Below are 19,870 nucleotides of genomic sequence, written 5' to 3' on the forward strand. Positions count from 1 at the left end.
TTTTTAAAAATATATTTGTATTGATTTCAGAGAGGAAGGGAGAGGGAGAGAGATAGAAATATCAGTGATGATAGAGAATCATTGATGCGCTGCCTCCTGCATGCCCCCTACTGGGGATTGAGCCCGAAACCTGGGTATGTGCCCTTGACTGGAATTGATCCTAGGACCTTTCAGTCCATAGTCTGACACTCTATCCACTGAGCCAAACCAGCTAGGGCTTCATATGTAATTTTTAAATTACAAGATGTTTTATAATCGGGAGGACAGTAAATATGAGGGGAGTCTGATCAGGCTCAGGGATTGGCAGGTAGGAGGCTGGACAAAGATGAAAAAGAGATGGACTGTCGGAAAGAAGAGTGTTTTGGTTTGGTTTAACAGAAATGTTGCTGTAGGCCACATTCACTAGAAAGGAATTTTTTTTCCTTCCTCTGTTCCCTGGACTCAGAACTCCAGCTAGTGATATCCAGGCCTATTCAGCTGTATTGCAGATTAAGTAAGCTTTATGGGCTAGCCTAGAAGCTGAAACAGTTTGTTTTTTTGTTTTTATAAAGCATTTTTAAAAATAACTAATGTCATCTTAAATCCCAGTCAATTTAGACAGTAATGCTGTTTTTAAGGCGGATGCTTGGGAGACAGAGTCTCTTTTGTTCCCTTCTCTACACCCAGTGAGTAGCATAGGGTCTGACACACATGTGGGCCCCATAAATACTTGTGGAATGAGTAAGTGAATGCTCAGGTGAATGGACATCTGTCTTCTCCCCAGCAGAAATACACAGATATTCGGTGGTTGAGTGCCCTAAGTTGGCTCTCAGTCCCATTAAGAGCACTCCAGGTCCAAGAAAACAACTGTCCAGCCTCAGGGCTAAGAACTCAGAATCCTGGCCCGATGAAGAACTGAACCGATCCTTAGAGATCATCTGGTCCAGGAGTAAAAGCTACCTTTTGTAATGTTTTTGTTTCACTAGCCAGGACATGCCTATACTGAAAAATTACTACTCTTTCTTTCCTCCCTCAACAATGTTAAATACCTAATTTCCTCTCTGGGTATACTTGTGCTAAAATACATTTCTTCTTTTATTCATTCATTACCTATTTGATGATAGTCTCCTGTGTGAGGCACTGGTAACTGCATATGCAGTGATGAACAGGAGGCATGGTTCCCATCGCAAAGAGTTTATAGTAAATGAAAAGGTGGTGTATACCACTCACTGACATGAACAGTTGACTTGGGAGAATGGATTGCTTCCAGGTTAGGTCTTAGAGTTGTTCTACCGAGCAAAGGCCTCTTCCTAGTGATTTGCTTTATCACCATGACAACTCAGTATGTTTCTCCACCTGCAGAAAAATTAATCTGTCTCCAATAGATGTGTGGGCAAAGTTTTTATATCTGTTTTCTCCTGACAGGTAAACTTTAATGAACCCTTATCCATGCTTCAGCGCCTTACTGAAGATTTGGAATACCATGAGCTGTTAGATCGAGCTGCAAAATGTGAGAACTCTCTAGAACAGCTCTGTTATGTTGCAGCTTTCACCGTGTCTTCCTACTCCACTACTGTCTCCCGTACCAGCAAGCCATTCAACCCACTCCTTGGGGAGACTTTTGAACTAGACCGATTAGAAGAGAATGGGTTCCGATCCATCTGTGAGCAGGTAAAGGTGCCTCGGGGCGGTGATACGTTTTTTCTTTTTTAAGAAAGGCATGATTTGTTGGTTGCTCCTCCCCTCCCCTCCCCTCCCCCCACCACCACTCTCCTGGTGTTGTGTTTGCAGAAATTCAGTCCCTGTCATCCCACACTGCCTTTTTTTCCTTCAGGCGTCTACGCTGGTATAAGTGTAAAAATGGCAAGTATGAATTTCGGGTGTTCACCACCAGTTACTAGGCAATACCTTCTCCTTTTCCTTCCTTTCTTCTTAATTTGAATCACTGATTTCTTCAAGGTGAGTCATCATCCCCCGGCTGCTGCACACCATGCTGAGTCAAAAAATGGCTGGACATTGCGTCAGGAAATCAAAATCACCAGCAAGTTTCGAGGCAAATACCTCTCCATTATGCCCCTTGGTAAGGCCACCATCTTTGTAAGAACTAGTGCGCCCGGAATAAGGAACTTCTAGCATGGTAGAGTCAGGAGACTGAAAGTCTGATTTGGGCCCTGAACCTTATTGCTAGCTCTACACAAGTCATTTAACGTCTCAGCTGTTGATTGAGTGAGAAGGGATGAGGCTTTAAGGACCTACCCAATTATACATTTTTTGTCGTCTTTAGCTATATTTAATGCATCTTTAAGTACTATTTTAAAATATAAATTTTAACATACAAAAAGATTCTATCTCTTAACTGGTGTTTCTATCATTACCCTAGCAATTGAGTTCTCTCTGTAAATAAAAAATATTGTGACTACAAGGTGAGGTTTCTCAGCTATCCCTCCCCCTTCTCCTTTCTACCCTCTCTTCCTCTATTGGATGGGTTAGATATCATTTAGGTAAAGGTTGACTTCCAGGTAAGAGAAAACTTTATTTATTTTTGTTAATTCTCATCCAAGGATATTTTTCCATTGATTTTCAGAGAGTGGAAAGGAGGGGGAAAGACAGAGAAACATCAGTGTGAGAGAGACACATCAATTGGTTGCCTCTCCTCGTACACTCCAACCAGGGCCAGGGATTAAGCCTGCAACCACGGTACATGCCCTTGACTGGTATCGAACCTGGGACACTGCAGTCCTTGGCCTACGCTCTATTCACTGAACCAAACCGACTAAGGCAGGAAATTTTATTTTAAAAGATCCATACCCTAGCTGGTTTGGCTCAGTAGGTGGAGTGCCAGCCTGCGGACTGAAGGGTCCCAGGTTCGATTCCCATCAAGGGCACATACCTCCATTGCAGGCTCCTCCCCGGCCTGAGCCGTGGTTGGGGCTTGTGCAGGAGGCAACCAATTGATGTGTTTCTCTCACATCTAAATTTCTCTCTGTCTCTTCCCCTCTCTTCCACTCTCTCTAAAAATCAATGGAAAAATATCGTTGGGTGAAGATTTAAAAACAAACAAACACAAAACATGAAAGATCCTATTGGATGACAAGTTACTTTTGCACCAAGATCAAGAAGACCAGGCCTGAGAATAGGAATCCTAATAAACAATGTTAGAGAGTCTGTATTGTAGGGGAAATGTAGCAGAGATTCTCCATATTCTGTTGAACTAGAGCAGCCCACGTTTGGCCATGTGTGTGCTGAAGAGCAAATGTCGATCTACATAAAAAGAAGCCCAAAGCAGGCAGAGAGAAACCAAATAGCTCTATAGAGTCATCTGACAGCACCTGCCTGAGCTCCTACGGCTTTCTGTGCCCTGGTTCCATATTCCAGGAAGCCTGGCTGCAGTGTTTGATTAGTGCACTGCAATCGTCTTTTTTTTTTAAAAAATATATTTTTACTAGAGGCCCGGTGCCCAAAAATTTGTGCACTCGGGGGGGGAGGGGGGTCCCTCAGCCCGGCCTGTGCCCTCTTGCAGTCTGGGACCCCTCGGGAGATAACGACCTGCTGGCTTAGGCCTGCTCCCGGGTGGCAGAGGGCAGGCCCAATCCCTAGGTGCAGCCTCTGGTGGGGCTCAGAGCAGGGCCGATTGGGGAGTTGGGGCGCCGCCCCCTGTCACACTCAAGGCAGGGTCGATGGGGAGATTGCGGTGCCACCCCCTGTCATGCACAGAGCAGGGTCAATCGGGGTTGGGGCACTGCCCCCTGACACTCACAGAGCAGGGCCCATCGGGGGTTGGGGCTCTGTACCCTGTCATGCACAGAGCAGGGCCAATCAGGGGGTTGGGGCACTGCCCCCTGTCACACACAGAGCAGGGCCCATCAGGGGGGTTGGGGCTCCGTACCCTGTCAGGCACAGAGCAGGGCCCATCAGGTGGTTGAGGAGCTCCCCCCTGTCACTCACAGAGTAGGGCGGATCAGGGGGTTGGGGCACCGCCCTCTATCACCCACAGAGCAGGGCCGATCAGGGGGTTGGGGCGCCGCCATTGTCACACTCAGGGAAGGGCCGATGGGGAGGTTATGGCTCTACCCCGTCACACACAGAGCAGGGCCCATTGGGGGGGGGGGCGTTGGGGCGCCGCACCCTGTCACACACAGATCTGCAGGGCGATCAGGGGGTTGGGGAGCTCCCCCCTATCAGGCACAGAGCAGGGCTGATCAGGGCGTTGGGGCGCCTTCCCCTGTCACGAACAGAGCAGGGTGGATAGGGAGGTTGTGGCCCCGCCCCCTGTCACACACAGAGCTGCAAGGCGATCAGGGGGTTTGGGCGCTGCCCCCTGTCACGCTGATCCCGGTGCTGGGAAGCATATTACCCTTTTACTATATAGGGTAGAGGCCTGGTGCACGGGTGGGTGCCGGCTGGTTTGCCCTGAAGGGTGTCCTGGATCAGGGTGGGGGTCCCCACTGGGGTGCCTGGCCAGCCTGGGTGAGGGGATGATGGCTGTTTGCAGCTGGTCACACACCCTTCAGGGTGGGGGTCCCCACTGGGGTGCCTGGCCAGTCTGGGTGAGGGGCTGAGGGCTGTTTTCAGGCTGGGGGTGACTGAAGCTCCCAACCGCTCCTTTTTTTCTTTCTTTTTTTTTTTTTATTCTGGGCCAGCTTTAGCTTTGAGTCTTGGCTCCAGCTCTTAGGCCTCCGCTGCTGAAAGTAGGTTTCTAGCCTTTGCTTACAATGTTGCGATCCTGCTGGCTGAAGCCGGGCGGACTAAAGCAGGTTTTTGGGGTTTTGTTTAGCTTCTATATTTGTTACATAGTTGCTTAGAGTTGCAGCTCAGAGGCCTGCAGCGGCAGGCGGGGAACGTTGGAATCCTCCGTCACTGAAGCAAGCAAGCCTCATGTTAGTTTCAAGCTGCCTGGCTGCCGGCCGCCATCTTGGCTGGCAGTTAATTTGCATATTGCCCTGATTAGCTAATGGGAAGGGTAGTGGTCGTACGCCAATTACCATGTTTCTCTTTTATTAGATAGGATTGATTTCAGAGAGGAAGGTGAGAGGGAGAGAGAAATAGAAACATCAGTGATGAGAGAGAATCATTGATTGGCCGCCTCCTGCACACCCCCTACTGGGGATTGATCCCGTAACCCAAGCACATGCCCTTGACTGGAATTGAACCTGAGACCCTTCAGTCTGCAGGCGGAGTCTCTATCCACTGAGCCAAACCAGCTAGTGCAGCACTCGTTTTTTTTTTGTTGTTTTTTGTTTTTTAAATATATTTTATTGATTTTTTACAGAGAGGAAGGGAGAGAGATAGAGAGTGAGAAACATCGATGAGAGAGAAACATCTATCAGCCGCCTCCTGCACATCTCCTACTGGGGATGTGCCCGCAACCCAGGCACACGCCCTTGACCGGAATCGAACCCGGGACCCTTCAGTCCACAGGCCGACGCTCTACCCACCGAGGCAACCCAGTTTCGGCAGCACTCGTTTTTGTTTTTTTAATGAGTTCCTTTTCTCTCAGAAACAGAAAATATGGCAGTTATAGTGAAAACTAGAAATTAGCCAGGAAAAAACCCAGGAATGTTTATAATTACAAAAGGAGAAAAGAAACTGGAGTGTTAATTCTGCTACTTCATGATTAATATGCAAAAGGCTCTTAGATGAAAAGGAGATCAAGCACTTTTGGTCTTGATCTTTTGTGGGGACCTTTAAAAAGGTTCTAATTGTTTAATTATCTTTGAAGCTAATAACTTCAGAAGTATTAAGTTAATAGTAGTAAATACCTGGGATGTTCACACCTAATTTTCAGAACTAGGGTCATATTGTAATATGATTTTTCACCTGCGAGGCCACCTGAGGATCTCTAAGAGGGTCGTGTGTATATTTAAAAAATAGGAATAGTCCTGCTGGTGTGGCTGAGTGATTGAGCATCAACCCATGAACCAGAGGGTCACAATTTAATTCCTGGTCAGGGTACATGCCTGGATTGGGGGCTCAATCCCCAATGCGGGTATGTAGAAGGCAACCTATCAATAATTCTCTCTCATCAATGATGTTTCTCTCTGTCTCGCCCTCTCCCTTCCTCTCTGAAATCAATAAAAATATCTTTTAAAATATCCCCTTCATATCCCCTTTTATCTGTTCTCCCAATTTCTAAGTGTTTTTTTTATTAGAGTGTTTAATCAATTTACATTTATTATAAGTACTGATTAGGTAGGGATTACATCCACTATTTGGTATTTTTTTGTACATCCTATGTCTTTTTTGTTCCTCTATTCCTCCATTAGTACCTTTTTTGTATTAAGTAGATATTTTTTAAATTTACCATTTTAGTTCCCTTGTTATTTCTTTTACTGTATTTTTTTTTTTTTTTTTTTATCGTAAAGGTGGAATTTATTAAAGAACAAGTACAGACTCCCACATGGGGAGGGGGAAAGCGTCCCCTTTTACTGTATTTTTAAAGATATTTTCATAGTGGGTATCCTGCGTATTACAGTTAACTTCTAATAATCTAGTGCAGGTTAATACCAATTTAATTTCAATAGTGTACAAAAACTTTGCCACCTATATGGATCCATTACCTTTCCCCTCCTTTGTGCCTTTATTTTCATACAAACTGTATTTTTTTTTACATATTAACATAGTTTTATAACTGTTCCTTTATGCAGTTGTCTTTTAACTCATATAGAAGAAAAAAGTTGCAAGCAAAAAATACATTTGTACCGTATTTTATATAGTTTGATTGTAGTTTTCTTTACTGATCTCTTTTATTTCTCAATGTAGATTTAAGTTACTGTCTAGTGTCCTTTCATTTCAGCCTGAAGGACTAGTATTTCTTCAAGGGCAGATCTGCTAGCTAGGCATTCTTTCAGGTTTTGTTTAGCTGGGAATGTCTTATGTTCTTTGCTTAATAAGAATATGTTTGCTGGATATAGAATTTTTGGTTTGACTATTTTTTACCTTTAGCATTTTGAATGTACATCCTACTGCCTTCTGGCCACCATGGTTTCTGACAATCTTATTGAGGAGTACTTCTTTGTAGTACATCACTTCTTAGATTCAAGATTTGTCTTGTCCTTGTCTTTTTTTTAAAATATATTTTTATTGATTTAAGAGAGGAAGGGAGAGGGAGAGAGAGGTAGAAACATCAATGATGAGAGAAAATCATTGATCAGCTGCCTCCTGCATACCCCACACTGGAGATTGAGCCTGCAATCTGGGCATGTGCCCTTGACTGGAATCGAACCTGGGACCATTCAGTCTGCAGGCTGATGCTCTATCCACTGAGCCTAACCTACTAGATGTTGTCTTTGTCTTTTAATAGTTTATTATGATAGACCTCAGTGTGTGCTCTTTGAGTTTATCCTACATGGAGTTCATTGAGCTTCTTGGCTGTGTAGGTTAAGGAGTTTGTCAATTTTGGGTAATTTCTGGCCTGTATTTCTTCAACTACTCCAACTCTTATCACCATTACAGGCAGCTCTTGTGTTAGAGCATCACTTGCCACTGATGGTTTTGATAATCACCCCAGGGAAAAGGCTATTCAAGGTGACCAGGCGCTGAGCCAGGTCAAATAAAGATAAGCCCTGTGAGTGGGAGTTTACCAGGAACCACCACAATGGTCAGGTAATGACAGTGTTTTGAAGATGGGGCTTTTAGGGAGCTTCATACTTACTGGTGAAGTGTGAGGCTCCCCAGAAATGTTTGCTAGGCTGAAATCAAGGCTACTGTCAAGCTGGTGAGAGGAGGGTGGGAAGGGAGCAAGTTAAAATGCCTGCCACGTAGCTCATTTTTCTTACTGAGGTTCAGCCATTTGTCTTGAATAAATGCTGCTTGAATTATTTTAAGCCTTTGTTTAATTTTCAGAGATCTAAAATATTTGATTCTGATAATGTTTGCTAGTACTCTTGTTGATTTTTTGAGCAGATACATGGAAGTCTTTACTCCACCATTCTGGAAGTGGCTATCTTCCTCTTCATACATTTGAAATGGCTCTGTGTTTATTTATATATTTTTTATTATTATATTTTAAGTTAAATCTATGTTGTTGGAAGTATTACATATGTCCCTGCTTTTCCACTATTGATCCCTTCTAGCCTGTTCCCACCTTGTAAGAGCATAAATTGTGTTGTTTTAAGCCATTAAGTTGTGTCAATTGGTCGCAGCAGCCACAGGAAACAAATAGTGTTTATAGCTGAAGTATCAACAGTTACCTGAGTATCACTATATGCCAGGAAATATTCTAAGTGCTGTGGATGCAGTGGTGAACAAAAGCCATTTTGCTCTCATTTATCTTGCATTCTTTTCTTAAATAGACAAAAAGTAAATATATAAATAACTTTATATGTGGTAAATCTACAAAGAAAATAAAGTGGAGATAAGGGTTAATGAGAAATGTGTGTGTGTGTCTGTGTGTCTGTGTGTCTGTGTGTGGTTCCTTGGATAGGGTGGTCAAGGAAATCCTCCCTGAAAAGGTTACATCAACCAAAAGATGATTTGGGGAGAGCTTTCCAGGCAGAGTGAACCTGAAAGGTAAAGGCCCTGAGTTGGGGGCAAGCATAGCCTATTTGAGAAACAACAGGGCTACAGTAGGTAGTTCAGAGTGAGTGAGGAGGAACATGATGGATGAGTTGAGAGGGTTTTGTTCGAAATACAGTGGGAAGTCATTGAGAGATTTTTTCGCAGTGTTAAGTTGATATGCCATGTTTTAAACACATTATTTTGACTAGAGACTTTAAGGGGGCAAAAGTGGAAGCTGGGAGACCAAAAAGAAATTGTTACAGAGGTTCTGGCAAGGGGGGATGGTGTTTTAGTCTGCAGTGGTGGTGGGAGAGGTGTTGAGCAAGAGATTTGGATATATTTTTAAGATGGTTGTGAAGATGAAGTGAGATGAGATATGAGGAGAACCTAGCACAGTGTCTGGTTCACAGTAGTGCTCTCACAGAGTTGCTAGTATTATTGTCAATGTCATTGTCATCATCATCTGATGCTGCAGCTACCAGGGATACTTTAACCTTTTGTGCAAGAAAGGCACACCAAGCCACATGTGTCCTTTTCACTAGTGGTTACAGAGGGAATTGACTGTTATTTTTATATATATATATACATATATATATATATATATATATATATATATATATATATATATATATATATATATATACATACACACACACACACATATATATACACACATATATATATATGATTCAAAATAATAAAAATATATGTACGTATCTTTACATTTTTTTATTATTTTGAATTTTCAGTCACCTCTGTTCAAACAAGTAACTGATTTTGATTTAGTATTCATTGGAGATTAACTCATAGGAACAGGAGGAGACTATATCCACTGAGTGCTTATTATGTGTCAAGCATGTTACTGAGTAAATAAACAGACATTTACTGCACAGGATATGATTACCCCAAATTTATAGATGGATGAAACTGAGGCCTAGGAAAGTTAAAAACATCCCCAGGGCCCTAGCCAATTTGGCTCAGTGGATAGAGCGTCAGCCTGCGGACTGAAGGGTCCCAAGTTCGATTCCAGCCAAGGGCACATGCCTGGGTTGCAGGCTCGATCCCTAGTAGGGCGTACAGGAGGCAGCCAATCAATGATTCTCTTATCATTGATGTTTCTGTTTCTCTCTCCCTCTTCCTTCCTCTCTGAAATCAATAAAAAAAAATATTTTTTTAAAAAATCTTGGTCTCAAGTTACGAGGTTAGGCAACTTGCCCAAGGCCACACAGCTAGAGCTCAACTGGAACACAAGAGCTGGGATTTTAACTCCAGAGTCTCTGCTCTAAACCACCGCACTCGTCTGCTGCTTGGGGCCTGCCGGGAACAGACATACAGGTTTGCATGGGAACACCCACTCTCACACTCATATGCTCAGCCACGGCAGCTCCTGACTGTACAGAGGGTGGTGGTCCCCTGGACTAGGAGTGAAGAGGGCCACAGGCACACTCCTCCTGGCCCTGACACCACCCTCTGTCTGGCCATCTCAGGAGCCGTTCCTCTGGGGAAGGGAGGAGAAGACTTCCCCTCTCACAGAGCCCAGTGGCCAGGGAAGCTAACAGAATTTATGTGTGGGTGTGAGAGAAATTGTTATATGCAATAAAAAAAAAATCCCCAGGGTGTAGTACTGTAATGCAGTTCTGACACTAACCACCCAGGTTAATACCAACCACATAAGATAAGGGTACAGTCTCCAATAAGTCAGCCCTCACTTCAGATGTCAGCCACAAGTATGGAGATCCCTAGGCCACTTGCACATCTGACTAACTGACTATAAATTCAGGGGATCCCACGAATCCTTCAAGTTCAATAACTTGCTAGAATGACTTACAGGACTCAGGAAAATGTTATACTCATTATTATAGTTTTATTACAAAGGGCACAGATTAGGACCAGCCAAATGAAGACACACATAGGGTGAGGTCTGGGAGGGCCCTGAACATAGAGACTATGCCCTCTCCCCATGGAATCAGGGAGCATGACCCTCTTGGCACGTTGATGTGTTTACCCACCAGGACGTGCCTCCAAGTTTCCTGTCCAGAGGTTTCATTTATATAGGCGTGGTTGACTGAATCATAGGCCTGGTGATTGAACTCAATGTCCAGGCCCCCTTCCCTCCTGGAGGGAAGGGAATATCATTCCCAGGAGGTTGGGAGATCCAGCCTTTATCAGGTAACTCTGAGTCATGGTTAGTCTTTCTGGCCTGCCCTCATCCTGAACCATCTTGTTAGCATAGCTATCTAGGGCCCTACTGTGATGACTCTTTGACATAAACTTTCAGGATCCCCATGAATAACAAAATATTGCTATCACTTGGGAAATTCCAAGGTTGTAGAGGTTTCTTCCCAGGAACCATGGACAAAAAGCAGACAAATTCTTTATTACACAACACAGAGTCACAAATCTAATGAGTAGTGGAGCCAGAACTTAATTCAGTTCTGATTCCAAAGCCACAGCTCTATCCGCTACTCATTTTTTATTGTTAAGGCCCTTAGATAAGTGATTTGCTGAAAGTCACACAGCTAGTTACCAAAAAATAGGGCCTGGCCCCAGTACTACCTACCAATGTATGCTACTTTCCACAATGCATTTTATTTTTACATGTCGTTCAGATTTGACCTATTCCTAGACATTTTTCAGCTAGTATGGCGGTCACAGGTGGAGAAAAGATTGGGGGTTTTGCTTTCATTTTTTATTTCTACACTTGTGCACTCTTGCTTCCTCGCTAAGCTGTATCAGTTGTCAGTATTTGTCATCAGTTATGTTTTATTCACAAATTTTGAAATCAAGTGAAAAAATTCAGTCAGTGCTTCCATCATTTAAGAAGATTATTAAAAAAAGATTATTAATTCTGCCCTAGCCTGTTTTGTTCAGTGGTTAGAGCAGCTGTGGGCAAACTACGGCCCATTTGAAATGAATAAAACTAAAAAAAAAAAAGACCGTACCCTTTTATGTAATGATGTTTACTTTGAATTTCTATTAGTTCACACAAACACTCCATCCATGCTTTTGTTCCGGCCCTCTGGTCCAGTTTAAGAACCCATTGTGGCCCTCGAGTCAAAAAGTTTGCCCACCCCTGGGTTAGAGCGTCGGCCTGCAGACTGAAGAGTTGCGGGTTTGATTCTGGTCAAGGGCACATATCTCGGTTGCAGATTCGATCCCTGGCCCTCGGATGGGACAAGTTCAGGAGGCAACCAATTGATATGTCTCTCTCACCTCAATTCTTTTCTCTCTGTCTCTCATCCTCCCTTCCACTCTCTCTAAAAATCAATGGAAAAAATAGGTGAGGATTAACAACAACAAAAGATTATAAATTGCCCTAACCGGTTTGGCTCAGTGGATAGAGCGTTGGCCTGTGGACTCAAGAGTCCTAGGTTCGGTTCCGGTCAAGGGCATGTACCTTGGCTGTGGGCACATCCCTAGTAGGGGGCGTGCAGAAGGCAGCTGATCGATGTTTCTCTCTCATTGATGTTTCTAACTCTCTATCCCTCTCCCTTCCTCTCTGTAAAAAAATCAATAAAATATATTTTTAAAAAAAGATTATAAATTACTTTTTAACTTATTGTTTTCCTTTTAAAAGTAAGAAATACTGAAAGAAGAAAATCCATTGTTTTTCTAGCTAACATGGTGCTATTTTTTTTCTAAGATTGGGCTTAATTCATATATCTCTCTCTGCTTCCAGGTACCATCCACTGTATTTTCAAGGAAACTGGCCACCACTACACTTGGAAGAAAGTTACCACAACGGTGCACAACATTATTGTGGGCAAGTTGTGGATAGATCAGGTGAGCGAGCATGCCCAACATGTTCCTGAAGCCCAGACTGTTGTTACTGGCTTATCAGTTTCTCCTGAGGAATTTCTCTTAGGCAGTTGCCCCATCCTAACCTCCCCGAGTTTCTATACCACAAATTATTATTATAAACTAGAGGCCCAGTGCACAAAAATTTGTGCACTCGGGGTGGTCCCTCAGCCAGGCCTGCGCCCATTCACAGTCCAGGACCCCTTTGGGGATGTTCACCTGTCAACTTAGGCCCACTCCCCGGGGGATCAGGCCTAAGCTTGCAGTCAGACATCCTTCTGGCAGCCAGGGAGCCCTCAGGGGATGTCCGACTAAAGGCTTAGGCCCCCTAAACCGTTGGTTGGACATTCTTAGTGCTGCCACGGTGGTGGGAGAGGCTCCTGCCACCACCACTGTGCTGGCCAGCCATGAGCCAGCTTCTGGCTGAGTGGCACTCCCCATATGGAAATGCACTGACCACCAGGGGGCAGCTCCTGCGTTGAGCATCTGCCCCCTGGTGGCCAGTGTGCATCATAGCAACCGGTCATTCTGCTGTTCAGTCAATGTGCATATTAGCCTTTTATTATATAGGATGTCCCTATTTCCCCCCTTTTGCCCCCTTTACCCAGCTTTTGCCCCCCACTTCTCTCTTGCCATCACCATACTGTTGTCTGTGTCCATGGGTTGTGCATATATTTTCTTTGGCTAATCCCTTCTTTAAATTCACTTCTTTAAATTTTTATTTTCAGATAAGTGCTTATAACTGCATTATTATATATTTTCTATTATATCATTTAGAATTAAGATATTTTTTCATTGAACCCTTGTAAATTTTAGCACAATTTAATAAATTATGCTAGAAGCCATTAGGAGATTTTTCATGTAATGCAGATACATTTCAATTAATATTTTATTTTTAATTTTTTAATATTTTAATTTGAAATAATCTCATACATGTAAAAAAAAACCTATAAAATACTACAGCATATTATATGTACCCTTTACCCAATTTCTTAGGTGTTAATAATTTAAACATAACCATTATACAACTAACAAAATTTGGAATATATTTTTCTTATAATCTCTTTAATGTTACTTAATCCATTGACTTTGTTTTTGTTAATCTTCACCCAAGGATATTTTTCCATTGAATTTTAGAGAGAGTGAAGGGAAAGGGAGAGACACATTGATTGGTTGCCTCCTGCACATGCTTTGATAGGGACTGGGGATCAAGCCAGCAACTGAGGTACATGCCCTTGACTGGAATCGAACCTGGGACCCTTCAGTCCATGGCCTAATGCTCTATCCACTGAGCAAAACAGGCTGCAGCTTAATTCATTTACTTTTAATGTATATGTGTCTTTATATTTAAAGTGGGTTTTGTTTTTGATTCACCCTCATAATCTGTCTTTTAATTGGTACATTTATGCCACTGACTTTCAGAGTGCTTACTGATAGAGTTACTACCATATCAGGCAGCTTCTGGGGCTTCTGGGGCAAGGCGGGGGCGGGCCTGCCCTGGATGGCAGCGCACTGGCGGCTTGCGCTGTCCTGCCCTGCCTGCAGTATGCAAATTAGCCGCCATCATTGTTGGTGGTTAATTTGCACATCACGCTGATTAGCCAATGGGAGGGGTAGTGAAGGTACGGTCAATACTATGTTTGTCTATTATTAGATAGGATGACCAACTTGTAACGTTCAGTGACTATTACAACTATTGGGCACTGTGAAGGATACAAGAAAATAATAAAACACAACTCTCACTCTTCATTCTTTCATTATTCATTAGACATTTACTACCAGGCAGAGTATCAGGTCCTAAGGATACAAAGTCAAATGAAACGTTGTCCTTCGAAGAGTTATTGTATCATTGCATATGTGACTAATTTGTTTAGGTAGAAAGTCTGACAAAATAATTCACCTATAAACAGATTTTTTTTTTTTAAATATATTTTATTGATTTTTTACAGAGAGGAAGGGAGAGAGATAGAGAGCTAGAAACATCGATGAGAGAGAAACATCGATCAGCTGCCTCCTGCACACCCCCTACTGGGGGATGTGCCCGCAACCCAGGTACATGCCCTTGACCGGAATCGAACCTGGGACCTTTCAGTCCGCAGGCCGACGCTCTACCCACTGAGCCAAACCGGTTTCGGCTATAAACAGATTTTGTCTGAAAAAAAAATATTTTTAAAAATACTTTATGGGAAGAGGTGTACTAACGTATGCTTAATTGTCGGTATGTGCTTAAGACAATGATTTTGCAGTAAATTCAGAAAAGAGAGGGAACGTTGTCTTAACTGGCAGGAAAAGCTTCATGACAGATGTGGGGAATAAAGTGTAGAAAGGCTTGCAACACGTAACTTTGAAATTGTGAGTCTAATACTTTTTTTTTTAATCTTCACCCAAGGATATATTTTTTTTTTTTTTTTTTTTTTTTTTTTATATATTTTATTGATTTTTTACAGAGAGGAAGGGAGAGAGATAGAGAGTTAGAAACATCAATGAGAGATAAACATCGACCAGCTGCCTCCTGCACATCTCCTACTGGGGATATGCCCGCAACCCAGGTACATGCCCTTGACCGGAATCGAACCTGGGACCCTTCAGTCCGCAGGCCAAGGCTCTATCCACTGAGCCAAACCGGTTTCGGCTCCAAGGATATATTTTTATTGATTTTTAGAGAGAGAGAGAAACATTGATGTGAGAGAGAAGTATTAATCAGTTGCCTCCTGTACACTCCCCAACCAGGGATTGAACTCAAAACCTAAGCATGTGCCCCAGCCAGGAACCTGCAACTTTTGGTGTATGGATCGACCCTCCAACCGACTGAGCCACCCGGCCAGGACTAGAATACTTTGATTTAAGCACAGAGTTCCTGAAGGGTTCCAGTGAGGATTTGTTTGGAAAAGCAAATTATGACATGAGTATCAGTATATGTACTGAAGGTCAAATCATGGCACCTAACATGTGACACACAATTCAAAGAAAACCAAAGCAAAGGTCATTCGGTCTTTATCCCAGGCTGGGATACCAAGGTTACAAAGGGATTCCATAGCATCTCAAGGTTGGCTGAGACCTGAGTCTAAAGCAAGGGAGTGCTGGAATGTAAGATAGTAAAGTAAGAATTATGAGGCATGGAGTTGGCATATGTTCAAATCATTCAGTATTAATAAAACTAATCCTTGATTCTTTTCATTTTATAGTCTGGTGAAATTGATATTATAAATCACAAGACAGGAGACAAGTGCAATCTTAAATTTGTTCCTTATAGCTACTTTTCTCGGGATGTAGCAAGAAAGGTAAGAGAAGTTGGAATTTAAATTTTTTCATTTAGTGTGTATCCCTTAGAAAGCCTACTCCTTTGGGGCTGGGATAGACGGTTGGATGAATGGATGGGGAGGGAAGAAGGGTGAGAGGGAGGAAGACAGAGTGTGTGTGTGTCTAAATATATATATCTCCAAAACATACATATATACATATCTATCTATCTATCTATCTATCTATGATTAAATAAAAAAAGAAGATGTAAAGGAGAAAGTTAGCAAGAAAGGAGACAACATTGCATTGCTAAACCAAATCCTTCTCTTTTCTGGGAAAGACTACAAGTAAAAAAAGTAAAACTCAAGAGCAATGAGAGACAACGTGGGAAACTAGAGGAAGGACTAATGAAAGGATTGCAGGAAGAAGGCACAGGCACTTTGGCCGTGGGAATGAGTCTGAGCGAGAGGTGTGTTTATTCCTTAGTAGAAGGGAGAGTGAAAAATAGTTAGGGATTTAAATTTGTTTGTGGCTCTCTGTGTATTCTGGAGAGAAGAAAATACCATAATTCTGAGTACCAGTCAGGCCCTTTCCTACATAGTATTGTTGTAACAAAAATTCATCTAACTCATGCCTTGCTTATTTTAAGCAGCTTAAAAAAATTTAGCAAAATAATTTGGATGACTCCATGGTGTTTTTCCTAATAGGTTTTAACCAGTATTTACACTAGGACTTTGGTTTGCAGAAGAGCAGGTAAGCTGGGTGACTATGGTCTGTACTCCAAAGCCCTGCTCTCCATCCTTGCAGGTGACAGGGGAAGTGACAGATCCATCAGGGAAGGTTCACTTTATCCTGCTGGGGACGTGGGATGAGAAAATGGATTGTTTCAAAGTCCAGCCTGTCGCTGGGGAAAATGGGGGTGATGCTCGACAGAGAAGCTGTGAAGCAGAGGAGAGCAGGGTCATGCTGTGGAAAAGGAACCCCTTGCCGTGAGTATCAGTCTGCTCAGGTACCTCTGCGATCTCAACCTTGGGGTGATATTGATGACATATCTGTGTTGCTTCCCACTTCATTATGTGAGGGCCTGAGCGGAAGAAGTCAGAACCTTTGGAGAAATCACCAGAAGGTTGGCACTGGGTAACTGGAGTTGTAGCATGCCTTCCCCCAAGAAAGTTCAAATTAACCAAACCAAATCCGCCAAACCATATTTGGTGCTTTCTATAGGTCCTTTGGAATGTGGTTCAGAAGGACATTATTCTATAATTTAGAGCAAAACTCTTCAGAAGTGGCTGGAGGAGAGAGTGCCTACTGCCTGTTTACAATTTAGCCTAAAGGCCCAGCAGCAATGGAAACTTCCTGAGATAATGTTCAGGACTTTGGAAATAAATTAAGATGAAAGCCGTTTGCCTGTCAGGTTTAATATGTTCAGTCCATAGTAAGAGCCAAGATTATCCCAGAAAGAGGGTAAAAAGAAAGCAGAAGAAACAGGAATTTTCATTTAGTAGAATGTTTCCTTGTTCCTGATGAATTTCTCTCTACTTTCAGCCGACCACAACACAAGCCCAGAAAACTGGAATTGAGTGGTGTTGGGGGAAGCCAAGGGATGGTTCAGTTTGGGTGTCTCAGTTCGGGGAGGGGGCCATGGTGTTCCAGTCTGCCCCTTGCAGAACAGCCCGGTGCTGTCTTCATCCAGCTGGGGTCTGGGCTCCAGCCTGACCCCTTTCCTTTCTCATCCTTTACTTTTAGGAAGAATGCAGAATACATGTACTACTTCTCAGAGCTTGCTCTGACTCTCAATGCCTGGGAAGCTGGCACTGCCCCCACAGACAGCCGATTGCGGCCCGACCAGAGGCTGATGGAAAATGGGCGCTGGGATGAAGCCAATGCTGAGAAGCAGCGCCTGGAAGAAAAGCAGAGACTCTCCAGAAAGAAGAGAGAAGCAGAAGCTGTGAAAGCCACGGAGGATGGTAACAAACCTGCCCTCTCCTCTGGTTCTTGATATGGGGAGGCTACCAGTGTGTTTGCGACTCTAATTGTGTTTTTCTTCACTCTCCTGTTTAGGCACACCCTACGATCCCTACAAGGCACTGTGGTTTAAGCGGGAGAAGGACCCTATTACCAAGGAGTTAACCCATACTTACAGGGGAGGATACTGGGAGTGTAAAGAAAAGCAGGAGTGGACCGCCTGCCCGGACATCTTCTGAACTGACAGTAACGAAAAGGAGGAGCAGTCAAAGGCCAAGAGGACAGAGGATGTGCAGGAAAGCTGGCTGCTGGGACCCTCTTACCCAGGGCTTTCCTCGAGTTTGTCTGTCTTAACCAATCATTTTTTTCCAAATCAATCACCAGAAGCAGACACCAGTGGTGGTGATTGGCTGGTTGCCTTAGCTGATTGAAACTGAAATCAACATACTAGATACCCATGTTCGTAAGGGAGAGGCTTAGTGGCTGAAAGGTAGTGTTATTCCACATCTGCAAAGTCAGGTATTCTTGGCTCTTCCTTCTCCCTCTGCCCCTGTGGAAGGTGACGTCATCCAGCCTCCCCTGTCGTGTCCTGCTCAGCCAAGATCTACACTCGATTATGATGCAGGGGCATTTTGGTGCTGCTCAGAGCAAGAGCTGGTTTAAGAAGTTCCTTTAAAAAGAAACACGTAAGACTCACCAGCAGAGGCATATGGCTGCGGAGGAGCTTAGGCATGACGATATGAAACGTTCACCAGGGGGCCCCTCTCATGGGTGTCCGTGCGCAGATAACTGCATCTTGGAACACTCGCCAGGGGTATTGTTCTGTAAGGTTGGAACATTCGGTTACATTCTTGGAAGTTTCTATCTTCACTCACGTAAAACACCCTCTGCTGTTCTCCATCTTCTTTGTCAGCAACCGGAGGTCACTTCGGTGGTTGTCGGAGGGTTGCAGTGTCCTCACGAGGGGTTTTATGGACTTGCTCAGGCGGAGAACTTCTGAGAACACAGGCAGCTGGAAGAAGACTGCCGCCACCTTTGCTTTCCCACTTCCTCCTCACCCCCATCCTTCATTGCCTTGCTCACTTCTCTTCTCTCTTGGCACAGCACCAGTTTGGGTCTGTGCTCCAGAGTGGAGCAAAACATTACCTGTCCCGTTCTGCTCTGCAGAACTTGAGAGAAGCAGTTCATCTGGAATAAAAGTTGTCACCATCTCTCAAACCCCACGGACTGGAGCCACCTATGGAATAATGTGTTAAATAACTGTATATTATATATATGTAGAGAAAAATCTAATTTTTTTGTTTGATTTTCCTTATTCCCATTAAGAATCTTGTTTTTGATATCTGGTCTCCCTGGGATTGTCTGTTGGACATGGGCATGTGGGTCAGACCCTCTTGCTTTCCATCCTGTAAGGACAGACAGGCAGAACCTGAGCAGGGCTGTGTCTGGCAGCTACTGAATAGGGACATTACCCCTGGCTTGTGTCATGGGGTGCCCACTGCTGTCTGAAGTCTGTTCTAATTACCTGACTCTTGAAAATGAAATCCTAACTTCTTTCCTGCCTTTTTCTATCTTTTGTCAGGAAGAGTACGGGCCGAAAGTCAGGAGGGTAATTTCCCATTTAATTCTGCTTTTGTCCAAATCACAGCACCCACAGCTGACTCCCAAAAGAACTTACTTCAGAGGACATGGGGCTGGAAGCAGCATCACACGGGGTGGGTAAGAGAACCCCTGTTGGGCCCTGGCTCCCTCCATTTTTGTTCTGTTTTTGTTTGAGTTGTCTTGTTCAGAAATCTCACCCCGAGCAACCCACTCTTGGTTGAGGATCACAAATTGAGGTGCCTTCCTTGTATGCCTTTTGTTTGTGTTTTTTATTTCTGTTCCTTAACTGCTGAGCCTCAGCCAGCGTGGGTCCCAGGGGCCACTGTCATTCCAGAGGAAGCCAGCCCTCCGGAAAGCTGGATTTATACCATTTATACGGGGAAACGCACTCTTGGTCCTTTCCCACCGCCCTTCCTCCCTTCCCAGCTGTGATGAACTTGAGAGGGGCCACTGCTGGGGATTTTCCTACGAAGAGGCCAGTGCCCAACATATACAAGGGGCTGTTCTGGGCTTCTTGCAGGGAGGCCCATACAAGCAAAGACGTGATGAATCAGGCTTTAGACAGCGGGAATCCCCGACTCAATGAACCTCTCTTCCTGCCCCCCTTCTCCCTCCACCACACTTCCGGCCTGGTCCCCAGTCAGATTCCTACCAATGGAAGAGGCTTCCAGTCCTTCAGGTGAAATAAAATCACATGGAAACAAAACAAAACTATATATTTTTGGTTGTTTTGCCTTGTTTTTTTTTTTTCCAAGAAAACTACTAAATTAAATAATTTTTAAAAAGTCAA

The 19,870-nt window shown here is 43.8% G+C and overlaps 1 protein-coding gene across 1 annotated transcript in view; it reads left to right on the forward strand.

The window, feature by feature from the left end:
- Positions 1-19,870, forward strand: part of OSBP (oxysterol binding protein) — a 37,726-nt gene extending 17,856 nt beyond the window's left edge. The window contains exons 8-14 of the mRNA XM_059709250.1: positions 1,405-1,650; positions 1,939-2,059; positions 12,155-12,258; positions 15,459-15,554; positions 16,321-16,502; positions 17,260-17,480; positions 17,575-19,870. Coding sequence (XP_059565233.1) covers positions 1,405-1,650; positions 1,939-2,059; positions 12,155-12,258; positions 15,459-15,554; positions 16,321-16,502; positions 17,260-17,480; positions 17,575-17,717 — 1,113 coding nt within the window. The 3' untranslated portion in view covers positions 17,718-19,870. The remainder of the gene's footprint in view (positions 1-1,404; positions 1,651-1,938; positions 2,060-12,154; positions 12,259-15,458; positions 15,555-16,320; positions 16,503-17,259; positions 17,481-17,574) is intronic.

The sequence above is a fragment of the Myotis daubentonii genome, chromosome 9, assembly GCF_963259705.1.
Source record: "Myotis daubentonii chromosome 9, mMyoDau2.1, whole genome shotgun sequence".
NCBI lineage: Eukaryota > Metazoa > Chordata > Mammalia > Chiroptera > Vespertilionidae > Myotis > Myotis daubentonii.